Source organism: Hyposmocoma kahamanoa, unplaced genomic scaffold (assembly GCF_003589595.1).
Source record: "Hyposmocoma kahamanoa isolate Upper Pololo Valley unplaced genomic scaffold, ASM358959v1 187, whole genome shotgun sequence".
NCBI classification, from domain to species: domain Eukaryota; kingdom Metazoa; phylum Arthropoda; class Insecta; order Lepidoptera; family Cosmopterigidae; genus Hyposmocoma; species Hyposmocoma kahamanoa.
The window spans coordinates 657,643-683,759 of NW_020653716.1; the positions used below are offsets into that span (position 1 = coordinate 657,643).

Genomic DNA, 26,117 nt, shown 5'->3' on the forward strand with positions numbered 1-26,117 from the left:
ATTCGAAATGAAATGTCAATAGCAAATAATTTTGATGAATTCACACGTTACTTGATATCGAACGATATGGTAGTTGGGGCCGACTCTAGTTTGTCTATGAATTGAATAAAACTACGGTTGTGTGACATGCGTGAGAAAAGTTTTTATTTGCCGCCATTTTCCCAGTCGAAACATGCGGTTCCTGAACACATCATAGAGAGCTTATAATACGTGTACTTAGAATAATAACGCATAGAAACCTAGTCCGCACACGCTAAGTGAGGCAAACTGAAGCGCGCCCAATGGGCCTACACGAGCGGGCGGGCCTTCAGTGCTCAAGGTCAACTTGCACCGCGAACAGCTCAAGAATTTTAGCAAAAAATGACGAAATGTGCGGTAAATGAGTGTAAAAATACGCCGGACAAACATAAAATAGATACTAATATCACATTCCACAAGGAAGTAACGCGTTTCAACTTGTATTTTTATATAAATATTCACTAAAACCGAACATTAACCTACTATTAAAACTAGTCTACATGAATTTGATTTTTGCCTCACTTGTAACAGTTCGTTTGATGTGAAACTATCATTCTATGCGTTATTATTCTAAGTACGTGTATAGATAAAGCAGTATATGTAACTGTACATAATTGGGCGTTACAACACTCGTGTGATGTTTTTATGAAACGAGCCGACAGGCTAGTAACCCACACTCGTCTTTTAATGCCTTTCATTATGTAACAGTCTCGTAAACTACTATTTATATTGTTTCTTCATCAAGATTAAGATTATCTATCCTACTCACTATAGGTTGTAATTCATCTGTAACTAGTTATCCGACTGTTGGCATTTGACATAGGAGGGGTAATGTGACATTTCAAATTTATGCGTACTATTTTTAACTAATCTTTCAACCAGCTACAAAAATAAATAGTAAATTTGTTATAATATATCTAAAACAAACAATATTTGTTGGAACAGAAATGATAAAGATAATAATAAATCCGTTAAAAATTAGGGCCGGCGGACTAAAGCACATAAGTCAAAAAAGTGCTTCATTTGTTAATATATAATGGAATATATTTTCCATAGAGACACCATATAATCGATTAATCTAATCGGCTATTGTGTATCTCGCTTCAATACGAGTGCATACACCTTGTATGCGGGTTGATTTCTTTTGTTTTGAGTTTTGCATATCAGTTTGGAGTAATTATTCAAATTTCTTTTCGTTGGTGTCAATTTTATACATTGTTCTTGACTTTTTCTTGGTTACTGTTAGTTTTTTTATTTGTTATGTAGTTTTTTAACAGCTTAACAACGTAATAATCGAATCCTACTTATTTTGTTTATTATTTGTTCTTAAATTGTAGATACTTAAATCTATTTTTTTTCACTTGATTTTACGTCACTACATCCCCACATACTTCAACTCTCAAATGTCACCACACCCTTGCTATGTGAAATGAACTATAGTAAAAGTACTTACCTATATAAAATGTAACTCGTAATTTATGTAGTAACTGCTGATGAAACTTAAAAGTTTTGAAAACTTTTGTAGTATCGCAACGAAGTAAACCGACTACTTCCCGAGTCGTTATACATAAAAATAAACAACATACCATAAATTTCATATTATTACAAATTTATGCCGTAATTATAACAAATCGAGTTCTTAGCTTTTCGCGATTGTTACACATAGGAATGTTGTGTGTCATGTTTATTCGCTTATATTTGGTCACGACTGATCATGGGATCTGTAAAAAGGCCTGAAACGTGGTTTAGTTTGAAAGAACAAATATACGCGATTTATTTCCTACGTAATATTACAAAATAAATCACCGCGACGAAAGAGAGCGATTAACGTAAACATCTCACCGTGGACCCATAAGCAACGGACACTGCCCAAATGTATTCTCAAAATTTATCAACCTCAGGTCAAGAAGAGGAAATCATCGTACCAGGCAACGAGGAAGAAATGGCCGAGTTCACCACAGCATCTGTGGAGCATGCTGACATACATTTAGATATGAATCTACCTATTCTGAGCTTACAACTTGAGTAAGAAAATTGTTAAATATTATTTTCTTTACATTTATTTCCTTTCGAATGTTGAATATTAGCTTTGTTAACTTTAACCCGTTCATAAATAGTGCCACACACAAAAATTTCACTACTTGTGTCGTAGTGCTTATGTTAATTCAATCTAAAATATTCAATGTAAATAATTGAATTTTGTCAATACGTTGACATAGCTCTATGGAGATGCAGTAGCCGGCAACTGTAAACTCTGTTGTTGGGTTTTTGAGATCAGTGTAGCGAAACACTCTGATATATACTCTACAGGGTTCGTTTTAAAATACTGACAACCTTGCAGAATTAGATTACTAACATCATAAACAACAACTTTTGTTCCATGACCTTTGATAAAACATGATATATTTTTTTGTGTTGATCGATTCAGTTTCGTGAAGAGATCATTTCATTGCATGGGACGAAAAAAATCGAGACAGCAGAAGTTGAATAGTTGCAAAATGAATAAAATAAACTTTTTTTTAATGCTGATAGACTCAGTTTCTTATAAGAATGATTTTATTGCAGTGGAAAAAAAATCGAAACAGCAGAAGGTGGTCAAATTTAATAAAATGTTATTTATTTTCTTTTTAAATGAATTTTTTAATTAAATTTGACCATGAAATCATCCTTATAAGAAGCTCAGTCTATCAGCATTAAAAAAATACATTTTATGAAATTTAACCAAATTCCTTCATGAAACCGAGTCGATCGGCACTAAAACAATATTTGATCAATTTTAGTCATTTTTATGGACAACTCACGCTTGACCAAAAAATTTACTATGCCAAAATTGTTTTCTCAAAAAAGACTGGTTCCTAAGACAGTTTCCTTGTATCTTCTGTGGTTTTGGATTTCCCTATTTTTAATGGGACAGCCTATTAAAAAAAACACTGTATATTTGATCCGTCTATTAAATAATTATATTTTTAATTTTTCGCAGGTCCAAGCAACTCTACGAAATTATATACAACCGCATAAACTCTGACTTACTTCTGTGGGAGCCTCTAATCGTAGATCAATACGAGATTAGCCCGCTCATGACTGGAACCATCTATCCAGCCTTCAGTCTCTGCAAAGGTAGTGGTTATGGTAAGCTAAAATCATTATCAAAGCACAAAAAAGCAATTATATATAATTATATACAATACAATTATAATCGGATACATTTCGGGGAGTGTGCGCAGGAACTTTTCAATTTGGTTCCGCCCTCACCGTTCCTCCTTCGGTCGACTAGAAGGTCCGGAGCACTCCATTCTTATGTCGTTGATATTCCACCTATTCGCACTAAGCGCTTTGCTTCCTCCTTTCTGATGCGTACGGCAAAGGTATGGAATGCTCTACCGGCATCTGTATTTCCCGAAAAGTACAATTTGGGGCTATTCAAGGCTAGAGTGAATAGGCATTTTTTAGGCAAACGCGTCCCATCGTCGGTCACATCGTCGCTTAACATCAGGTGAGATTGTGGCCAAGCGTGTGTCTATTATATATTAAAAAAATAATAATAATAATAATTTATTGTACTTGTATTCCCGAATGAACAGAATGTGATAAAAAACAAATCTTCCTCAAATACAAAATGTAAGCCGTATGTCGAAATTTTGTATCACAAACAAAATTACTGTATTAGTGTTTTTTATTTGTTTTCTTTAGCTATAGATATTTGTTAAAGCCGAGATAGTCTAATGGTTTAACCTACTGCCGCTCAAGCAGAGGCGGTGCATTCGAATCCAGCCTCGCACCTTTGAGTTTCTCGGAATTTCTGTGCAAAGTTTAATTTGAAATTTACCATGAGCTTTTCGGTGAAGGAAAACATCGTGACGAAACCTGCACGTCGAATAAGATGCACAAACCGCTCCTGAGAGAAGTCCCGTGCCCAGCAGTGGGACGTATAAGTGATGATGACATATTTGTTGTCATGCACACGATGACCCGTTTAAGAATGGCTGGATCTTTTTATTGCAACCTGTACAAGACTTGTAAATATTTCTTTTGTTAATTCTGAACCATACAAATATATTGTGCCCTAGTAGGACAGACAGATGATCGTTTCCAGCACGTAATCGCCACTACTACTTTTTTTTATCTTCACAATTTCTTTATTAGTGTAGTGGCCTATCACAACTCAACACTTTTTATTAAAAAAATAAATTTTACAAGCTTTACCACATGCAAGTCATTCGTATCATTAGTTAGACCCTAATATAAATCTTATACATCATATTTTACGACCCTGATTTCTACAGATTCAGACTCCGACTCATCGTCATCGGAAGAAGAGAACCTCTACTACTCGACTTACGACAACAAGATAAAGAAAGGTCTCACCGCCAAACCTCTGCCTGAGAATAAAGACGAACACAACTTTTGTTTAACACTCAAAGTCGGGAAAGGATTGCTGACTATTTACGCACCAGTTAGGGTAAGTTTTATTTTACGCCTGCCATCATTAGACGCCACCAGAATTACCGAAAATTAAAAATAGACATAAATGTTGAAAACCAAATACAAAGATCCGACGAGCAAGCATATGGAAAAATGCTTGAGGTCCTTGGCTTAGTTGACATACCGTCTGACACGGTTTGCTAAAGGACGTCGGTTCGAATCCGGCCGGATCGAAGGTATTTCTGTTATAAGTGTTCGATCTTTGTATTATTAATTATAACAAACTAATGGAGTAATTTGACAAAAATAATTGAATATCAATTCAATGCAAATTTAATTAGACATAAATTGTTTTCTCTCGTGGATCGAGTACCAAACGTTGAAATTCGACGACGGCGTTCAGGGCCCAAGTCTGCTAATTTTCTTAAAATATTATATTGCAATTACGATAATATTTCTTATAATCTAGTTGCAATGGCAGTTAAGTCTCTAAGAGTGTCAATGTAATGGCAGCGATGGCATTCATTCAATCACTAATGTTCGATGTTGCTTTACTCAACTTACAATGGAAATTACTATACATATCTCAATTTTTTTTATCGTTTAGTCAGCAATTTATTCTTCAAACGTCGTAGAATACACCATCGACACTCGACAACGACATCGACGACATCGACAACGACTCTCCACTGACAAGCCACATATGTATATTGTCTTTTAGCAGAATACCAAACTGACAAAACCCTGTTATTGGGACTCTACCGACACGCAACTGAGATGGCTTTAAATTAACAGACTTGTTATCCGAGAATTAGATTGTAACGGCAATTCTCGTTACAAGCCAATATGATAGTTTTGTTGGAAAGGAATGGTGTCCATACTAATTTTAACCAACAATGTCTCTAGTTTTAGTTGAGATGTCGAATATGTGTTTATGTTAATTTATAGCATTGAGTTGATTGAAGCAATGAAATCATTTGACAGTAATATCGACTTAGAACTGGCAACCGGTACTATCTCAATTTTGACACCTTTCCATTGACTTTACAGGTGAAGAAAAAAAATTGTTTGCGTCATTTATATAGCGTCTGATTTATTAAATAAAAATACGTACTTTTTAAATATTTTTTTTAATACAGTTGCTCAAAACGTGCTATTTTTCGTACTGCAAATCGTGCCGAAAGTTGGATTTTTCGCACTAGTGCTTTTTACCTTCCATTTTATTTAAATTTACTGTTGTTTCAAGTCTTAAACATAGAACTAAAGAGGTTGTATATTTATTTAATATTTATGTGCTTTGTGACGTAAGTCATACGTCATTAAAACTTATATTTACTTACAAACATCTTATTTGTTTAAATTGCATAACTGTTTTATATAACAACGGGTTACATTTAAAAATACCAAAATATTTTCCATAAACATGGCTGATTGAGTATTAACAATGACCGGAGGTGAGTATTACGCGAGACCGCTGCGCGCCGCGCCATTAAAATACTAATTTTAATGTGGCTGAATAATCGCAACGGTTGCCATTGTACTCTGAATTTTTATCAAACAAAGAAATAAAATGAGTTTTTTTTAATACTGTTTTATTTTACTTTCAATGTAGTTTTTTCGCAAATGTATTAAAAAAACGTCGTTTGATACACGTACGGATTTGTCATTTTCACTTGTCTCGAGTCTTGACCCTCACCTCTGGCTCGAGCCAAGAAGCGTCGAGACTCGTGAATAATAAACCTTTCCGCACTTGTATCAAAAATAACTATATTACACTTACACTACGTATTTTTATTTAATAAACCTATATAAATTATATAAATATATAAATTATATAAAGGTATATAAATGACGCAAACAATTTTTTCTTCACTTGTAAAGTCAATGTAATGTTGTCAAAATTGAGATAGTACCGGTTGCCAGTTCACAGTCGATAAACTATCTCGGCTATTTCTGTTAAAAAGCAGGTATCGCTAATTGGAAGTCATATATCACCGAATTACGTGGCTAAATTTTCGACGGTGGTAATTTTATAAGCATCGTATTAATCAGTCTTTTTTGTCCTTTACAAAATGACAAAATGTCATGGCGCCTGACAAAACATCCAAAATTCCCTTCTTATATATCGCACTTGACAACTAACATAGTTTTATCTCAAAAATTGTGTTATATTAATAATTTATCTCCCAAATTTCCCTATATTAATGTATCGTTCATATACGATTTAATTTCAAAGTGACACGCCAACACTGTCGCTTTGAAACTAAATAGATAATATAAATTAAAACCATTTTGAGATAATACTATGTTAGTTGTCATGTGCGATATTACTACACTCAAATATTATACGTTAATATATTATGTAATGAAACAATCCCAAAAATATATAAATTACATCAGTTAAATCATAAAATCAGGCACATACATACGGGAAAACAGCAGTAAAAAAATACAATAATTCATATCTACACAACAGGACAGCAACAAGCGCGTAGTGCCAGGGCAAATGGGCGAACTGGTTCTCGAAGCACAGAAAATGTCAATGTGCCAAGTGAGCGGTCTTAACGGAAAACCTAAAACCGCTCAAATGTGTTTGCGTTCTGGGAAGACTACGTTGTACCATGACTGTGAGTACACCTACTTATATAGTTACATTAAAAAGATGATTTTATGTACTGTGCCCGAAATTAAGACAAAATGGAAATGTTGATTAAACCTTCAAATAGTCATTATCTTTTGCCGTTACTAAAAAGACAGTTGTTTCAGATGCAAAAAAGTAATATATCCTCGTAAGAATGTCAACTACTACTTTTCATTCTCAGACTGTCATTCACATCGACACTTGAAGTTGAACTCTCATTTCGACATTCTGTTGCAAACCTAGTACACCTAGAGATAAAATGAGCCCTGTGACATTTCGGACCGTCATTTCTCCGATTCGGAACTGATACGAATCAGATGTAGTGCGCAAACGCTCTTAAGCAAAACGCACCACGCAAAGCGCCTGGGTGTATAATATGACTAATTTTCGCCAAGTGATACTTTAGTTTTTTACCTTTCCATATACGATATACAACCCATTTTAACTTCGTTATTTTTTTTAGCTCTCATAACAATACCAACCGAAAAGCCAAGCCTACGCTTATATGGCACGTCGCTGCCGATGAACTTGAAAAACACCATATTCCCTTCGGGCAAAGGAGTCGTTATAAAGGAACGTCTAGCTTCCAAAGACATGTTCTCAATGGCGCTTAAGGTCGATCCCGATTCAGAGACACCTAACTTAAAAGTAAGTTAACAAAATAAGTATTTCTCATTATTAATATACCCAATAAGTAGAACGCTAATATAATCAATATTTAGACCATCCCTCGACTGATATTTGAACTATAGCAAAATTCTGTATAAGTACATCTGTATGTATACATTCTAGTAGTATTTATTATTATGTATATATTTATTTTGTTAATCAGTAGTGTATTTACTACAAAACACTATATAAGATATTCTTTGGCTGCACCCCCCTTTCTAGCTCTTAATTCCTATCCTTAGGTTGCCTGGAAGAAATTTCTACTTATCAATAAGGCCACCTGCTGTGCATTATCTTACTCTGTGACACTTACATGTGCAATGAAGAATATTTCATTCATTCATTCTAATTGTTTTAACAATCTTTCTTTGATAACGTAACGTTTATCCAATAATTGCCATTAAACCTCAACCAATTTTTTTTCATTAATGTGTGCTTATTTTTTTATATTTAATAAAACATTTTAAAATTTAATCGTCAAACCAGCCAACCACATAAGACAAAAAGCAACCAGGCCATTGAAATTCTGTCTTTCCCTAACACTGACCCCAGTGTTATGGTTTGAATGGCAACACACACAGAGCAAGATTGACAAAATATCCATACCGCCGAGCAGTCTGTCATAAATTCACTGAATAGATATATGTTGAAAACGTAATAAATAAATATTTATAGAGTAAGTTCTTTACAAAAACTAACCATATAATATAATGCTAATATGTTACACAGACTATCTGCATAGCCCTCGGTATTGAGCAAGCAACACTCCGCCATAGAGGCGACAAAGGCATCTCCTGGTTAACGCAACTGATGGACGTGATAGATGTGCTTGATTACCCGGTGCCAGGGTATTCGCCTTCCACCGTGCTGTCCGAACTGCACGTCCACGTTTGGGATTGTGCCATTGACTACAGGTATTGTATGACTTAACTGATATCGTCTGTAGTTTCTTCCTTCGGCGTCGGGAAGTGAGCGTGCCTACAGCTGCGGTACCTATTTGGAAAATAGGGAGGGTGCTGTACGTGCACCCGGGGCGACTCATTTAAGGCTAACTAGCCTTACAAAGAACCGGATGAAGTACGTGCAAACATCCTGATCCGGGGTTAGAACCTGACCGGGGTTAGATCGTCCCTGTGCAAGCTTGCTGGCACAGGTCATAGTGCCCTCCCCGCATAACCAAGAGGTTGATAGGAAGGGGCACTATAAACAAAACTTATGTAGAAAGATATGAGACTGTAGTTTCTTCCTACATTTATTATGTTAATAACAGATAAAACCCGTAGATTAAGTTGTTTTTCAGACCTTTATTTTAGGTGAAATGCATTACATTTTATGACAGGACTTTATGACATATCTCGGTAAGCTGTAATAAACCTTATTACAAAACAGTAACAATGACTTAAGGCTATAATAATGTTGTAATAATAGTAACTTAAAGCTATAGTAATGTTATAATCGGATAAGAAAGAACCGTAAACATAAAAATGAAGAGGATTTTGACAGAAAAAAGCTGTAAATTAATTAGAGCGATGAAGCTACATCATTACATTACTTTTTGAAAGTACAGGACAGCTTTTAGTTCCTTATTGGACGATGCAAATCGTTCCAACACTTTGAGCCAACAAGTTTGAAGCCACCGCGGTAAAACGATGCCGTATCGATAGTATATCGCCATCAACCCGATCGTTAATATTTTTTTTTTTTAGATAAGTTTATTAGTATCGAATTATAAATGAATTTATGAAACATATTAAGATATAACGTAATATGTGAGAAGACACCTTATAACAGAATACGATGCATGAATTGTAGACTCTTTGCATTTACTTTTCGCCTTTTTTAAATATACGAGGCTCATATACTATGTCCCCATAATCGATTTGATGCACCAGAGATTACGGCTTCTTTGGTAGGCAGACTCTTCATCCGATCATGATGATGATGAACAGTTTGATTATTCGCCGCTGTAAATAGCCACCTTCACAGGATTGCGCGTGGGATAGGCTGCACCCGCGATTACCTGTTTGAAATTTTTTAAGCTAACGTTCTTCAGTGCGCGATCACTTTTTGTTACATCGGAAAGAGCGACGGTGTAAAGGCTAATAGCGCAGGATAGACCGCGTGTTTTATATATAGTGCGCGCTTGCATGCGTGAAATTGTCGCGCGTTATATAGTGCGCGCTTGCACGCGCGACTGATAAGCTCGGGCACGGGCTTCCCTTGTCCTTCCAACGTCTTTACACGCACGCACGATTGCTTTATCACTCACGATAGAGTGTCTGTGTGAAGCCTGCTAATATCACACATAACCAAATCTTGTTATGTTCATTCAAAACCTTTCATTGATTACATCCTGTGGTTAACAAACCAAGTAACGATGTGTTTTGCAGTTAACTACGGCTTGAACGTCGTAAGATTGACCGAGAGCATCTCCTTTGCGTTTAACAGACTGATTACGCTTGTGGCGATTAGGATGCTTTAAATAAATTTTAAATTCTTTCATAAAGGTAATCAATTAAAATATTTGGGAATATAAGTTATTACCACTATAAATACCTCGGACTCGTTTTCGAAGCACTCAAATTGAATTGTCTTTTGTTTCAGACCACTTTACCTACCAATCCGGACAGTGATAACGCTAGGCAACTTCACAGTATCAAGCAACCTCATAGCAGCTACAAACACGTCCTGTCTACGATTCCTCGCCCAAGAATGCACATTGTTCCTCTCCTACATTAATGGTACTAAACCCAACGTAACTGTACCACAGGACGATGATAAACTTCCTGATGTGAATAAGGACTACATTTGCGTTATCGATGTGGGATTGTTTGAACTATCACTGAGAATGGAAGATAAAGCGACTTCTGTAAGTTGTTGTTTTTTTTTGTGCTTTTTGTGCTCTGGCATCTTGCAACTTCAACGTTGTCAATTCTAAGACTGCAATTTCGCACCTGAGGGGCGTTGGGTGGGACGTTCAAGGTTCGTATTGAGCGTGGACTGTCACGTGCAGCGCGCACGCAAGTAGTTTTCGCCGGAGCGGGACGTTTAGTATAATGACCAATCCACAGAATAATAAATACAGTAGAAGTTGTTAGTTAGCGTCTGACACGTGGCAACGATATAGGTCCCGAAAGACCTACTTAAGCTCAGTCCGCCATTTTCACTTTGTATGGTATGGTTGTATCATTCTTTCGCGCAAATTGTCTAAAATCGCACAAATGCCTTATTGTCCTGTTTTGAAGTGAAAAAATGCCGCATTATACATATATATAAATAGCCGCACTAAAAATATTACCCGTAGTAGTATTTCATAACATCGGTAAATCTTAAAAATGTTCAATTTTCTGTTTATCGAATTGGTTCAGAAGTTAATCGTTCGTCGTAGTCCAGCTACTGGCCGCAAGAAGCCAGCACGTTGAATCAAATATCAATATAAAATCAAAACATGCCTGATTGATGATGAAACCGCCATGATTGTATAAATGTATAAAATACAGTACATAGACACAATAAATACGCCATGTTTCATGTATTCACACCATGTCTAACGTTCCTATATCTCTATTCCACAGTCGAACGACCAACCTCAAGTAGACCTCAGCGCATCAAACAACATGGTGAACCTTTACACCTGCTGGGACTCTGCTTCTGCTTTATGTCGGTTGCTGACTTACGTAGCGTCCGACGGCGACTCCCAGCCGCCATTTGATCCGTCCTCGAGGCATACTAGCATTTGCTCCGACCAACCGCTCGAACCGCTAGTGGGTAAGTGTACCAATCATTGACAAGGTAGTGTAGACTCTACTTTTTGTTGATCGCCGCCAGCGTTTAATCGTCTTTGAGGCATTTATTCAGAGCCGCTAATGAGTAGGTATACCAACTTCGAACAATAGAAAGATTGCTAGTAAAAAGTAATTATTAATATAATGTAAATAAATTTTCAAATGGCAATTTATAATTTTTGTTATAAATAATTTATAAAATCATCAATAAAAACAATGGAATGATTGGGTAAAGGAACAACGGCAAAATCATTGTTAAAAGAATTCTTTAACGTTCAAGTGTCATAATTACAAGTTTGAATAAAATAAATTCATTAAGTTTTTCAAATTATCCGAAAGGACTATCCAAGTCTGGAAATAATCATATTTAAAAGAAACTCAAATTACTAACTGGTATGCATCGAGGACACACGATGTTAATGTAAACGTAACCGGATTAATGCCTACAACTGCCAGTTTCTAACGTTGAACGACATCTAACTGCCAAAAAAAGGTTTTCAGTATCTACGTATGGATAGGCCCACATTACGTTAGTTCACGTAATATAAAAGTACCGGTTTGCAATAAAAGATTACTTTATTACAAAAATGGTAAATAATTCCTCCTCGAAATATGCGACGCCAGAAAGTGGTAAACTTGACAAAAAGTTCCCAATATCTGAGATAGATGGCACGTTTCAGAATAAAAATTGTGTCCGAGTTACCATTATGTATTAACTCAGTTTGCTTTTGTTATGGCTTAACTTCATGCTTTTTGACCATACCGTTGTTTAAAACAGTTATTTAAAATATTTCCTCTGAACTTTCGACACGTCACAAACATACAGCACTATTCAGCTTCTATTAACACTCTTAAGGCTTCTGTAGTTTCTTTTGATATAATAATACATCGAATATATTTTATTCAATTATGTAAAACATAACATCCAAACAAACTTCCTGATCTTTAATTCCAGGCTTCTCAGAATAGTAAACCCAGGACCAAATTTGTTCAGAACAGTGTCAACAAAAATTTGTACAGGGGTTCACCATTGTTCTTTTATGAAATTACTATTAGTGGAGCATTTCTAAATTGTATAAACGACACGCCTTCTAAACACATGGTGTCCCTAGGATTCGTCTTAATAACGTTATCCCTATTTGACAACCTTACGCAAAATATGCAATATTGGAATAAGAAAAATAATATTTTGCATAAATAACGGAATTGGTTGCATATCAATCATAAAGGTTACCATGTTCATTCCGTGGGTTGCAAAAACGGTGCTTATTTGTAATTTAGTACATACAATCTTAGCAAACGACAACGGTGCAAAGAACAGAGCGAGTTAAAACCACTTGTAAAAATGATATAATTTGATGATGTTCTATAATTACAAAAAAAAAATATATTTTTCCACTTTAGGTCTAGACGACAGGCAAGTGGAAGAAATAAGAGAATTATCTCCAAGTGAAATTCAACAAGTCACCGACCTTATGGCAGAAGCGTTAAAAGAGAGCCCTAACAACACACGTAAGTGTCCAATATATCTTGCTTTACAAAATAAATGGCATAAAAAATCTTGTATTATTATTATTGATACAACTCAAAGAATAATTCCTTCGATATAACTGGAGTCTAACCAGCGTCTGTTGCTACACTGGGGCCACAGCTCTTACCAACTGAGCTACAGACCAGATTGAGGCAGCGTACCTTATAGAGTTTCTCATAGGTGGCGCTAACGGCAAAATATGTTTTTTTTTGCTTTATGTCAATAATAATAATAATAACGCACACACTCAACATAGCCCCGCACTAGGGATACCCTGTGTCGCGGGTGCCATGGACACACACGTAGACAACCACAAATTACACCCAAACTCACGAGAAATAAATTTAGGCCATACAAATATTTCTCCCGACCCGGGAATTGAACCTGGGACCTCTGCATGGCAGTCCAATATGGTAACCGTTCGGCCACGGAAGCAGTTATAATTAATAATGACAAAGTAGTCGAGTATTTTCACAAAAAAATTATGAATATCATAAATAAAAGAAAGTTGTAAAAACATCATGATACTCAATAAAGTAAATAAAATCTAATATTATTCATGACTCATAAACTACCTACAGTACTTTTAAATAGAAAACCACCCTGAGACTCAGACATATTAACTAAAAATAACGGATAACTCACGTATTTAAGTCGAATTTTTGCTCGACATGTTTCGAACCAATTCGTGGTCCTTAATCATGAGATTCCGCGGCGGTGACTCGAGGGAAACTGCGCGCCAAAGCCCTGGCAGCCCGATCACTCAAAACGGCAGCGGGCGCAGGCGGTTACTCGTCCTCGTCCGGCGGTAGTGGAGAGGCTGCCGATTTACTTACCTTACATTAAGGGAGTAACGGATAAAATCGGACACGTTACGCCGAAGATATAGCATCAAGACGACTTTCCGCCCTCACATGCAACTTAGACAGTTGGTGCATTCACCGAAGGATAAGGAGCCATTGAATGTTCCAGGTGTATATAAGATTCCCTGCTCCTGTGGCAAGAGTTACATAGGAGAGACCGGCCGTAACATATCCACACGACTAACGGAACACATACGTAGTATTAAGAACCGGGACAATCGGAGCTCTGCAGTGACGGAACACTCATTGGATTCGGTTTCGACGCACTATATTCGTTTTGATAAAGTGTCTGTACTGGCGAGAGAAAAGCATTTCATTCCGCGGAAAGTACGTGAAGCTATCGAGATTGGTCGTCATTCGAAAATGAATCGAGATAGTGTATGGTCGGTACCCCCCGGCTGGAAAACAGTGTTAGTTACTACGTCAGTGATTAGTGTAGACGAGACTTTAGAAAGTGACGATGTTAGTGTAGTGTGCAATCCTGCATAGGACTAATAAAAATGAAGCAAACGAGGGTAAATTCTCGCCGACGCAGCCTGCGCCCGCTGCCGTACTGAGTGATCGGGCTGCCAGGGCTTTGGCGCGCAGTTTCCCTCCACTCATCGCAGCGGAATCTCATGATTAAGGACCACGAACTGGTTCGAAACATGTCGAGCAAAAATTCAACTTAAATACGTGAGTTATCATTTTTAGTTAATATACCTACAGTACCATTAACTTTCTTCCGAATTTTTTTAGTTTTTACTTCAAATTTGATGCATTTGCCAACAACTTTTTAGTGGACGAAGAAGACCTAAACAGCTCTACAGAGAAAGAGGGCGTGGAGGTATTCTTTTTCCCGGACGAGTCCAACATGAAGCAGAAGCATATGTCTTCCGAGACCATGGACAAACCCATCGAAGATGACAAGACCATAAACAATGACATATTACTATTGGGTGTCTTAGAAGAGGCCATTGAAGCGAAACCAACTAACGCGCAAGTGGCTAAGGATCTGGGAGACCCGACTTCAACGCCTAAAGGCACTCCGAAAAAATCCAAACGGAAAAAGGTACAAGTATTATTAATTCACACTACAACAGAAACTAAGATTTCTCTTCCGTCGTCTCAGGTGTGATTTCCGGTAGAACCAATTCAGGGAACGAACTTTCTGAATTGATTCTTGTCTGCATGTTCGGCGTAGAGCCCTCGGGAGTTTATTTTATTAATATGGTACTTACAGTACAGGGGATTCCCTACTTTGAGATCAGATAATTTATGTGATTGTTTGGCATATTATTATTTTTTGTTTATTTATTAGTTACAAAAGCATTAAACGTGGTTGTGCCTTACACTTCTAAACCTGAACAGAGTTGTATGAGTTACAACTCCTCTAACAACAATATCTAACACAGCAAATATGTTTTTAATGTAAACATAATACGACAAAATTACGAAGGAATTGAGATTGCAGCGCGTTGGAAGGAAACCGGTTCTACTCTCAGCCCTATACGCGCGCATACAGGCTGGTCGGAATTAATCTATAATGTGCTGTTATGCACGGGTTATTTCTAAAGAAAAAACGAGGTAGTGCATACATCATCATCAACCCTTTTATACGTCCCACTGCTGGACACGGGTCTCCTTTCAAGCGAGGGTTTAGGCCGTAGTCCGCCACGCTGGCCCAATGCGGGTTGAGACTCCACACGTTTTCCGAAGGTTGTGAACCTTCTTATACGTGCAGGTTTCATTACGATGTTTTCTTCACCGAAAAGCTAATGGTAAATTTCAAATTAAATTTCGCACAAAAATTCTGAGACGCAGGTGCGATCCCGGATTAGAATCCACGGCGTCTGCTTAAAAAGCAGTAGGTCAGACCATTATACTACCACAGCTTCATACATACATTTGTATGTGCATACATACATTATAATACGAAAACATACATAGTAATTTCTAAAGACAAATAAAATATTAGAACCTGAAGTACTTACCAATAACAAAGTATTTTTGGTAATGCATACAAAATCTTTGTCGACATTTTTGGGAACTTGAAGAAGTAAAATGTGTTTTTACCCAATCGTATCCATGGGTAGAAAGGACTATTAAAATTTAAAGAAAAGCCTTTCCTGCTCAAGCTTATCGTGCCGCTGTTTCCAGCTAAAATCAAGCGGCGACAGCAGCAATACTGACGACGAATACTGTATAATAGAATCTCAACACCCGGAAGAAGACGACGATCTCGCCGAGCCAATAGTGAGGTGGTTCGTACCGCAACCGATACCGTATATTGAGAACCATTTCAATAAACCAGCTGCAAGAACTGACGTGCTTGCAGCGCCTAAGAGTTTTCCACTGCCGGTACTTAGGTAAGATGAAAAAAAATTAACTATCCTACATATCGGTGTACCAAAATCTTATGGCACTAGCAATTAACTCACGAGTCAATTCAAAATATTAATTGTGTCAAATGGCTGTCTGCAGAACTATTTTTAACCGACTTCCAAAAAATGAGGAGGTTCTCTATTCGCCTGTATTTTTTTGTAAGTATGTTACTTAATTACTTCGACATTTGTGAACCGATTTCCATGATTCTTTTTTGTTTTGTTTCTCAGTAGGAATACGGGAGGTATCTCAATGTTTTCTTAAAATTTAAAAGGGATTACCCATTTAAATTTGTGCGAGTAGCCTCAATTTATTATTCTTGTTAAAATATTGAAATACAATTTTGTGTATATTAAAATATAAATAATGTTGCTTACAGATACACACTATGCGAAATGAGTTTGACGTGGAACATGTTCGGCGGCACGGACTTCAAGTCGGCCACTGACGCTGCATCTACTAAGAAAACTGTCACCATCGAAGGCGACGCCCGGAAACACGGCTCACCTACTGCTACTAAGTAAGCAAAGATCTATTTATTTTCAGATAATCTGACATTCTACTCAAAATGCTGATTTTAAGGTATATACAGTGTTTTTTTTAATGGGTCGGTATGGGGAAAAGCGAAACCATAGAAGATATAAGGAAACTGTTTTAGGAACCATTAAACCTTTTATTTTATAAAAAAAATTTTCGCATAGTAAATTTTTTGGTCAAGTGTGAGTTGTCCATAAAAAAGAAAATTGATCAAATTTTTTTTAGTGCTAATCGACTCAGTTTCATGAAGGGATCATTTCATTGTATGACACGAAAAAAATCAGAACAGCCGAAGTTGGTCAAATTTCATAAAATATTTTTCATACAAAATTAATAAAATTTACTAATTTTTTTTTAAAGCTCAGTCTTTCACACCCAGTTTCTTATAAGTATGATTTTACTTTATCGGGAGCAAAAATAGAGACAGCGGAAGTTGTCAAATTTAATAAAAAGTTTTTTCATACAAAATGTATAACATTTTGTTACAAACTTCTGCTGACCTGATTATTTTCTTCCAATACAATAAAATCATTATTATAAAAAACTAAATCTATCAGCATTAAAAAATGCCAATTTTATATAATATCGTCTACGAAGTATCATACATACCTATATCTAGAATGTACACACAGTATAATAAGACAAGTGATGTAACTCCACACAAAGTAGCATCGCGTCGTGTAGACGCACACATTCGCAAAATCGCGCGGTGCGTTCGGGTCACACCCGCCAGTCTTTAAAGAATATAAGCAATCTCGCGGTGTTTAACGCACACAGTCAACATAGCCCCGCACTAGGGAAACCCTGTGTCGCGGGTACCATGGACACACACATAGACAACCACAAATTACACCCAAACTCACGAGAGAAATAAATGTAAGCCATACAAACATTTCTCCCGGCCCGGGAATCGAACCTGGGACATCTGCGTGGCAGTCCGGCATGGTAACCGTTCGGCCACGGAGGCAGTTTAAAAATGACATAATAGTTTATGTCATTTTTTCCTATTTTTCCTAATGTCTATTCTAATGAATAGAATAGGAATAATTTGTTACAACGTCGTAACACAAAAATATATATATATATAAAAATATATACAGAAATAAAAAAGTCAAAACAAGAGTAAAATAACAAAAAAAAAACGACGAAGCAAACATAATCCAATTTTAAAACAGTCAACTCAATTTGAAAAAATGTCATGTCTGCGGCTGTGGCGTATGTAAAAGGATCCACTCAGCTAATATCAGCAAAGACTGTGACGCTGATTTTCAGTGGACCCTAAAACCGAGTAAGTACCGAACGCGTGTTCAGCTCTCGTAAAATAATAGTTATTTGTTATGCAAGGCTACAAAGTTGTTGTTTGACGCGAGTGCTTGTACTGAAATCTGAGCAAGCGACGGATTGTAGCCACGAGAGAAGCGAGTGGTTCAAAAATAGAATCCTGAGCGTAGCGAGGGTTTCAAGACGCGAGACGTAAAACAAATTTGCTGCCGTGAGAAGCGCACAATTTTTCACCTCACTGTAACGAGGAAAATGGCAGATGAAAGAAAAATAGTCGAACTATAAAATCAATTGATATCGTTGTCGATTTAATGTCAACTATAATACGAATAAAATGTACCAAGGGATTTATATTACATAAATAATCTACGACAAATCGCGTAGTTGAACGTGTCATTGTGTTTCTTTTTTTTTTTCATCGAAAGAAAAAGTTAGGTGCACCACAGTCCATCGTCAAGTTCGAATTTCAAAAACGCTTTTGCGCGCAGATTTAATAAGAAAGAATGCCTTTCCGAGCTAATGAGGAGAAAAATATTTACATAAATATTTCTATAATGAAGTACTTATTGTTGTCTTTATGGTTGTTTGAACAAGATTTGCCTCAAATTCAAAATTGTGCAGTATTTCGTTTCTATTTCATAATCATACTAACCATAATCAAGATACTAATACGCGACGCTGGTATAAAAATATCAATATGTAAGTACTGCATTTGACAAAGATTAATTCAGTATAGCACTAGAAAACTGTGATGAATAGTAGATGTTGCCGCCTGTATGTAGATATACTGTGTTATTGTTAAAATACTAACAACCTTGCAGGACTAGATTACTAATATCATAAACAACAATTTTGGTTCCGTGACTTTTGACAAAACATGATAAATATACCAAAACGAAACTTAAGTTTTTTTGTTCTATCTGACACTTTTTAGATCTGTATTTAGTAGTAAAGTAGTAAGTTCAAACCTCCAAGCGTCTTTTCTAACGACTCTCACGTTTGGACAGAGGTATTACCGTTTAGAGCGATCTATTTAAATTATTTTATTTTCATATGAAAGTGAAATGTGACGAATTATTAAAAGTCATGAAGCAAAAGTTGTTGTTTATATTGTAGTAATACAGTCATGTGAGGTTGTTAATATTTTACAAATAAATCTGTATAGTTAAATAATAATGTGACAACCCTAGACATTGACGCACCGAACAAGCGGGAGTTGAACTACTTGTCTTATTATACTATGGTATACATATCAAACTTGACAACTTCTGTTTTTTAAGTAAGTTAATTTATTATAATATTGTTTGTTCCAGACGCAATAAGGAATACGAGCCTTATGAATCTGGTCGTTCGGTAACTGCTGCGTACAGTAGACACGGCGTAAGCTGGACTGCCGGCGCTGAACGCGTACGGCCTAACACTCATCAGCAACCCAAACAGCGTAACTGGCGCTCTCGTGGCGGACCACTTCGCGATCATCACACTTGCGTCAAACTTTGTCTCACTAAGGTATGTAACTAATGTATACTTGCCTACGCCAGAGCTTACAAATATATTTAAATTTTTTAAATCGATTCCTGAAAATGTCCACGCATATTTACAGTCTATGGTAGGGTAACTTTTCATATATACCAATTACTTTCTTCCGAATGTCATTATTCCGAAGACAGAACACATTTGACTTTGTAATAATTTTTAATACAAAGATCGAACACTAAGCAAAAATTTAAATTAGCAACATCTTCTAGCAAACCATACCAGGCGCTATGCCAACTAAGCCACAGAAGGAACCAGCGGACCTTACCAATTTTTCTTTGTGCTTGTTGTAGATCTTTGTTTTTTAGTTTTAACAGCTATTGCCGTAGCGCCATCTTTGAGAAATCTTTGTATTAATAATTATTACAAACTAGTAATTTCACAATTATCATTTAATATCATGGTGGTCAAATATCGTAACATTCAATAGACTTAAAAATTACATATTTGACTTTTTTTTTTATTATGACGATGATTGTTTTGGCATCAATTTTGAAAGCACTCCAGCAGTTTGTCCGAAACACTATTATTAGAATAATTATTGCGCATATACAGGCTATCCCAAAACTCAACGTTAAGCGGGCGCTGGGCGAGAGGCCAGAGTATATCAGTTGTGGTAAAAATATTTTAAAAAATCCATGTCACTTAGTTTACTAATATTAAGCAAATTTTTCAGAATGTTGAAAATCGACACTCTAGACCACATGTTTAGGTACTCTCATTACTAATTTTCAATTTTTGCAATATTTTTTTAACGTCACCTGTATAACCATACTATTTGTATTGTACTCACAAATCAAACATGACACGTTATGACTTTAGTGAAAAAAATTACAGTTTAAAGCAAACACAGTCGAATATTAACTTAGTATTGTGAATTGCGACGTGAAAGCTGCGAGTGGCGGCAACCTGCTACATGTGAAATACAAAATTAAATCCATAATAATACTAAACGTAAAACAAAAAATATACAAAATAGGGAATGATGTGACCATTTTAAATGGTGAATATTTTTATGATAATAACTAGTCCAATTTTTATTTTTACAGAAATTGTTTAAGCTACCATTTAAACATGGAATATAAAAATTTTAAAAAAGGTTATGACGTTCACTTGATTATTCTTACAGCACAATAATATCATTATTGATACATAATCTCAGTTCAGAGTACTAAAAAAACCGACCTCAAAAGTATATGGAATTACATCTCTTTGCCAAGTTTTATTGAAATCTACCCCTAGTTCGCCACTATACGGAACTTGACATAGGAGATAATAAAAATCGGATCTCACTACTCAAAGTATATTGAGAGAGAGAAACGCCTTGAATTGGAGAATAACAATATCAACCATTAAAATAATTGCTCCTATAATAAAATTTAGACGCTATTTATAAAAAATGAAACTTCATGCCTGAACAGCCACCTTTAGAGGTAGACGATTTTCTTCAAAATTAAATGGGACCACTATGGATGTACACTCTTTCCAACAAAAAAAATCATCAAAATCGGTTCACAAATACCGGAGTTATCGCGTAACATACATACAAAAAAAAACATACAGTCGAATTGACCCTCCTCTTTTTTTTTGAAGTCGGTTAAAATGTCGAACAAACACAAAGAAAAATCCCTTCCATCCGACTGGGCTCGAATCAGGGTCGTTCAGTTGGTGAGAGTTGGTAGCCACGTTGAGGCGACAGACCCTGGTTCAAATCCAACCGGACCGAAAAAATATAACTTTGTTTGTTCGATCTTTGTATGAACAAACAAGTGTAATGTTTTCACAAAAATAGATAAATATCGTAGAAGTGACTGCCTCCGTGGCCGAACGGTTACCATGCTGGACTGCCACGCAGAGATCCCGGACTCGACTCCAGGTCGGGAGAAATATTCGTATAGCCTACATTTATTTCTCTCGTGAGTTTGGAGTAATTTGTGATTTCTATGTGTGTGTTCATGGCAATGGCGATACAGGGTTTCCATAGTGTGGGATTATAAGTGTGTGCCTTACTAAAGTAAGAACATAATTAAAATAAATATTACAAAATTCTTCGCCTTTACAGTTAAAATTCGTTCACGAAACATACCCACCCGGAGGAACGCAAGCGTCACGTCAGACCCTTGCGATCACTAAAATCGAAGTGCTAGACCAGTTGGATTGTAGCAATATCAACAAGCTATTGAGTCAGTACAAGCTTAAAGACGAACCAGAGAGGAAAAACGCACATATGGTAAGAATATACATCTTTGGCGCCTATAAAGAAGACCAGTTTGCACGAACCAACCTTCACAACACTAAATTGTCGTTGAAACAAAAACTAATCAAATTGGCTCAAAAATGCTGGACATATTAAGCCGGGTACCCACTAGCGAGCTGTAACCGTAACCGTTGCATGTTATGTTACCAAAAATCATAGTGTGTACGTGGTTCGCGAGCTCGCCGCTCGGGGCGAACAGTGAGCCGGCGATAACCTCATTCTAGCGAGTAAAAACTGTTTCACGCGTACACACTCGAATCTCGTTACTGTATCTGTCACTTTACAGTTCGCTAATGAGTACCCGGCTTAAAAAAGCATCAAATTATAGGACTGAAAAGTTACCGACGTTTAATAGGGCTCTCAAACACGAGGACGCCAACGACAGTTCCGATGCTAAATTTTTAAAAGTGTTGACCTTTGAATGGCAAAAATTTGTACGTTCCTCGCAAATACAAGTGTAAATTGTAAAATTGAAATTTATGTTCAATTTCACATTCTAACTAATATTTTTTGCCGAAAATCAAATCATTCTATTTAACAAATTTTAATGCTATTAATTAACTGCAAACATACTACTAAATTTCGGTTTCACTTTTTCTAATATAATTTATTTTCGTTAACCGAAATCACTCCTTCCTCAATATTATCATTAACTCTATGGTCGAACAGTTGCCATGCTGATCTGTCACGCGACAATATTTCTATGGCCTACATTTATTTATTTATTTATTTTTCTTGTGAGTTTGTGTGTCATATGTGTGTGTTTCTTGGCACCCGCGATACAGGGTTTCCCTAGTATGGGGCTATGAGTGTGTGCGTTGTTATTATAATTATACTACTTTGTCAGAAGTGTGTTGAAGTCATTACATTATTTCTACAAAACACTCTACCGAGTGCCCCAGTTTACATCGTAACCCAGAGACCATAAATAATGTATATTTCTTTGCAGCTAATAGTAAAAGCAGTCCACATGCGTCAACTCGCGTCGCTGAGCGCGCAAGAATGCTGTCTCAAAGTATCGTTGTTACCGTTGCGGTTCAATCTCGACCAGGATACTCTTGCGTTTCTGGTTGGATTTTTCGGGAAACTCGGCACTGACGAAGCATCTGGTAAGACTGATAACAGATTGACTGCATCTTTGCAGTTAATGCGTGAAATCGAAATCAACTTCGACTTCGAAAGTTGATAACGACTGCATGCAGTTAATATGTGACCTCGACTGCATGAAGTTGATATTGACTTCACGCTTTAACTGCAAACATGCAGTCAGTCTGTTAGCTTCCTAAGACAATTTTCAACACTTTAATTTTGTTGTTTGAAGCCGCTGTTAAATGTGCTTTAATGAAATGAATTTGTCTAAATGTGCTACTTTGTATACACATATACAGATACATAATATTTTTAATTTTATGTTTATTTTAATTCTTAAAGGAAAAAACTACATACATCTCTCCTTAAGTAGACAGCAAGAGTCCAATATCTTCTGTCATGGACCAATAATTCTGGAGGCCTACTTATCTCCATACTACAGATAGTAGCTTTGAAAAAAGTCAAAAGTCCGTCTTATATCTAGATAGCGCTGATCAATAGCCTGTAGTTTATATTCTATAAATAGCTGCGAATATCAATTATTTCCTCTTCAATATTAAATACAAGAAGTCAAGTTTTTTTCTTTGAAATATTATTCAATCGTGGCTAAAATTATTTTCTGAACTGTGACAAATATGCGTTTCAATATATGGCATTGTATCTTACAAACTAATTTATAAATTAACGCTTCCTAATATGGATAAATGGCGCAAATCCTAAAAAAAATAAAAATCTGTGCAATAAGCGCCATCTAGTTGATTTGTTATCCCTAGAAATTAGAATAACTTTGATAAATTGCAGCTTGTCAATTTAAACAAATTAGTTACAATAATAGCTATTTGGCACTCATCGCGGCGTCTGGTGTACCGATAGGTACTAAATACCCGACTACGCGATTAGCAGTCCTCTTTAGTTATTGGTCCATTCTTCTACTAAGCTTTCATTATAACGTCCCCACTACCCTAGCTTTTGGTTATACGGGAAGGGCACTATTACCTGCGCAAACAAGCCCGCACAGGGACCTTGTCAGTCAGGTCCTGACCCCAGATCAGCCCGTTGACACACTTCATCCGGTTCTCGAAAGTATAGTGCCTTGGGTGAGCATCCCCGGGCGCACGTACAGAACCCTCCTATTATCCAGATTGGTACCGGAGTTGTTGGCTTGCCCACCTCCCGTTGTGCAATCACAACTAGCGGTTGCCACATTAAGTGCTGCCTCATTGACGAGGGAACTCTCCAGCACTGCAGCCAAGACACCTTTGGCCGTCAGAATATCTGAACCTTTCCTGAGCACACCTTATCCTTCCCCTTTCCGTCTGTTACTGTAGGTCGCACGGTGGCAAGCTTCCTGTACTGTATACAGGGTTATTTTAAAATACTAACAACAAAAGTTGATGTTCATTATGTTAATAATATCGACTGTGAACTGGCAACCGGTACTATCTCATTTTTGACAATTTTACTTATACATCTGGTTAGAATTTAGTATAAGTTCAATGAAGTCGATCCTGGTGCCAAAATTAAATGTATCTAAGATTAATAAGAAGATATTTCTTGCAACACTGAGGAATATGAAATAGTATAAAAAAGTGAAATCTTTAGAAAATTGAGATAGTACCGGTTGCCAGTTCACAGTCGATATACTCCTGCGAGGTTGTTAATATTTTAAAAATAACCCTGTTTACTATGTAGTTTTATGGTTAACCAGCAACAATAGGGAGTAACGCTTTACAGTAAAACTATCACACAATATAATTCATACTAAACTGTATTGTCTCTTTCTCAGATGAAGACACGAAAAGTGTAAGCGGGCTTTCAACTGACTCGAGCGGATCGCGTCAGACGACGCCGACCCATCGTCCACCAGTGATGAGTATCGGCAGTCATCTACGCGACCCACCACCGACACCCACTTCACTTGGTGATGCGGACGCTCTATCGCTCAATGAAGCTGGTAAGATCTATCAACTAACTATAGACAAGACAGCATGACGAACCTTCTTCCTTAAACGACACTACGTTTTACTCGCGCCTGGTCGTTTACCCTTGATCGGTAAGTGCGATCTAAGCAGAATTTAAAGCTTGGGTAGTCCTGGTCCCTAGAACTATTTTTATTAATATTTTTCAAACATGCTTGGAAATTTTTGTATTATTTTCAAAAGAAAGAACCCACAGAGTTTGTCATTTACGAAGCGTACAACTCTTTGCAAAATAATGATATAAATCCATTTAATTTTCTGTCTGCAGTTCTAAACTTTTGAACGTCTACATATAAACAAAGAGCTATGTAAACAGACTGAAGAAAAACTGTCATATAATCAAATGCATAAGTGTCCGTAATTGCGAGAATTAAAAAAATATTGTCTATGGTATTATTTATCTTGCTATAGACTACGATACAGGAATATAGCTGCACTACATATTTAAAAAAGGCGGTATAATAAACGAAAGTACTTTAAATTTCTTTTTTATTTAATGGGAGTGTCGCGACCTGACCAATCTGGATGACCCTTGTGTTGTTCTTCGACCAATTATTTTACTTTCCATGACAATATTATTAACTTGTAGAAGTGCGTGATAACGGAAATAGTTAAAGAAACGAGTTACCCAGTTCGACAAGATAATAAATCAGACCTTTTTAGTGCTTAGTTCATCATGGACCGGTTTTAGTGAACCACGAAATTACCTTCTGCCTTGCTTCTCCTCTTGTAGTTTTGTTATATTTAAGTAATGAGCTAATTTTGACCTGCCATAATGCCACTAAAACGTAACACCTAACAGCTGTCTGGGCCATACAATTGTCAAAACTAAACTACAATCGAAAACTTTTATGCTTCAAACTTCGATAACTAATCATGAATCAATCCTCTTTTGTCTAAAAATGAAAAAAAATTCTAATCGACTTACAAATCATTTTACCACTAAGATAAAATATGACAATTTTCTTGATGAATGTAAAATAATTGACTTCACAGAAATTTATAATGCACATGACATTGATTGCGCCACAAATTATTTCATTACACAAATCCAAAATTTAATTTTAAACAATTCAATAAAACCAAAATACCGAGAAATATAATTACTTTGAAGCCATGGATCACAGTAGGACTTCTAAAATGTA

The 26,117-nt window shown here is 36.4% G+C and overlaps 1 protein-coding gene across 4 annotated transcripts in view; it reads left to right on the forward strand.

Moving 5' to 3' along the window:
• LOC113226285 (autophagy-related protein 2 homolog A) overlaps positions 1-26,117 on the forward strand; it is a 66,270-nt gene that overhangs the window by 21,893 nt on the left and 18,260 nt on the right. For 3 of the 4 annotated variants that reach the window (XR_003310084.1, XM_026458854.1, XM_026458852.1), the window contains exons 16-31: positions 1,920-2,043; positions 2,999-3,147; positions 4,302-4,477; positions 6,917-7,067; positions 7,545-7,729; positions 8,480-8,664; positions 10,355-10,619; positions 11,326-11,518; positions 12,940-13,047; positions 14,709-14,980; positions 16,069-16,277; positions 16,673-16,813; positions 19,425-19,620; positions 21,710-21,877; positions 22,854-23,013; positions 24,780-24,947. Coding sequence is in view for 3 of the 4 variants with exons in the window: in XM_026458854.1 (XP_026314639.1) it covers positions 1,920-2,043; positions 2,999-3,147; positions 4,302-4,477; positions 6,917-7,067; positions 7,545-7,729; positions 8,480-8,664; positions 10,355-10,619; positions 11,326-11,518; positions 12,940-13,047; positions 14,709-14,980; positions 16,069-16,277; positions 16,673-16,813; positions 19,425-19,620; positions 21,710-21,877; positions 22,854-23,013; positions 24,780-24,947 (2,850 nt within the window). In the remaining variant the exon portion in view is untranslated. The remainder of the gene's footprint in view (positions 1-1,919; positions 2,044-2,998; positions 3,148-4,301; positions 4,478-6,916; positions 7,068-7,544; positions 7,730-8,479; positions 8,665-10,354; positions 10,620-11,325; positions 11,519-12,939; positions 13,048-14,708; positions 14,981-16,068; positions 16,278-16,672; positions 16,814-19,424; positions 19,621-21,709; positions 21,878-22,853; positions 23,014-24,779; positions 24,948-26,117) is intronic. The other variant, XM_026458855.1, reaches the window with a different exon arrangement.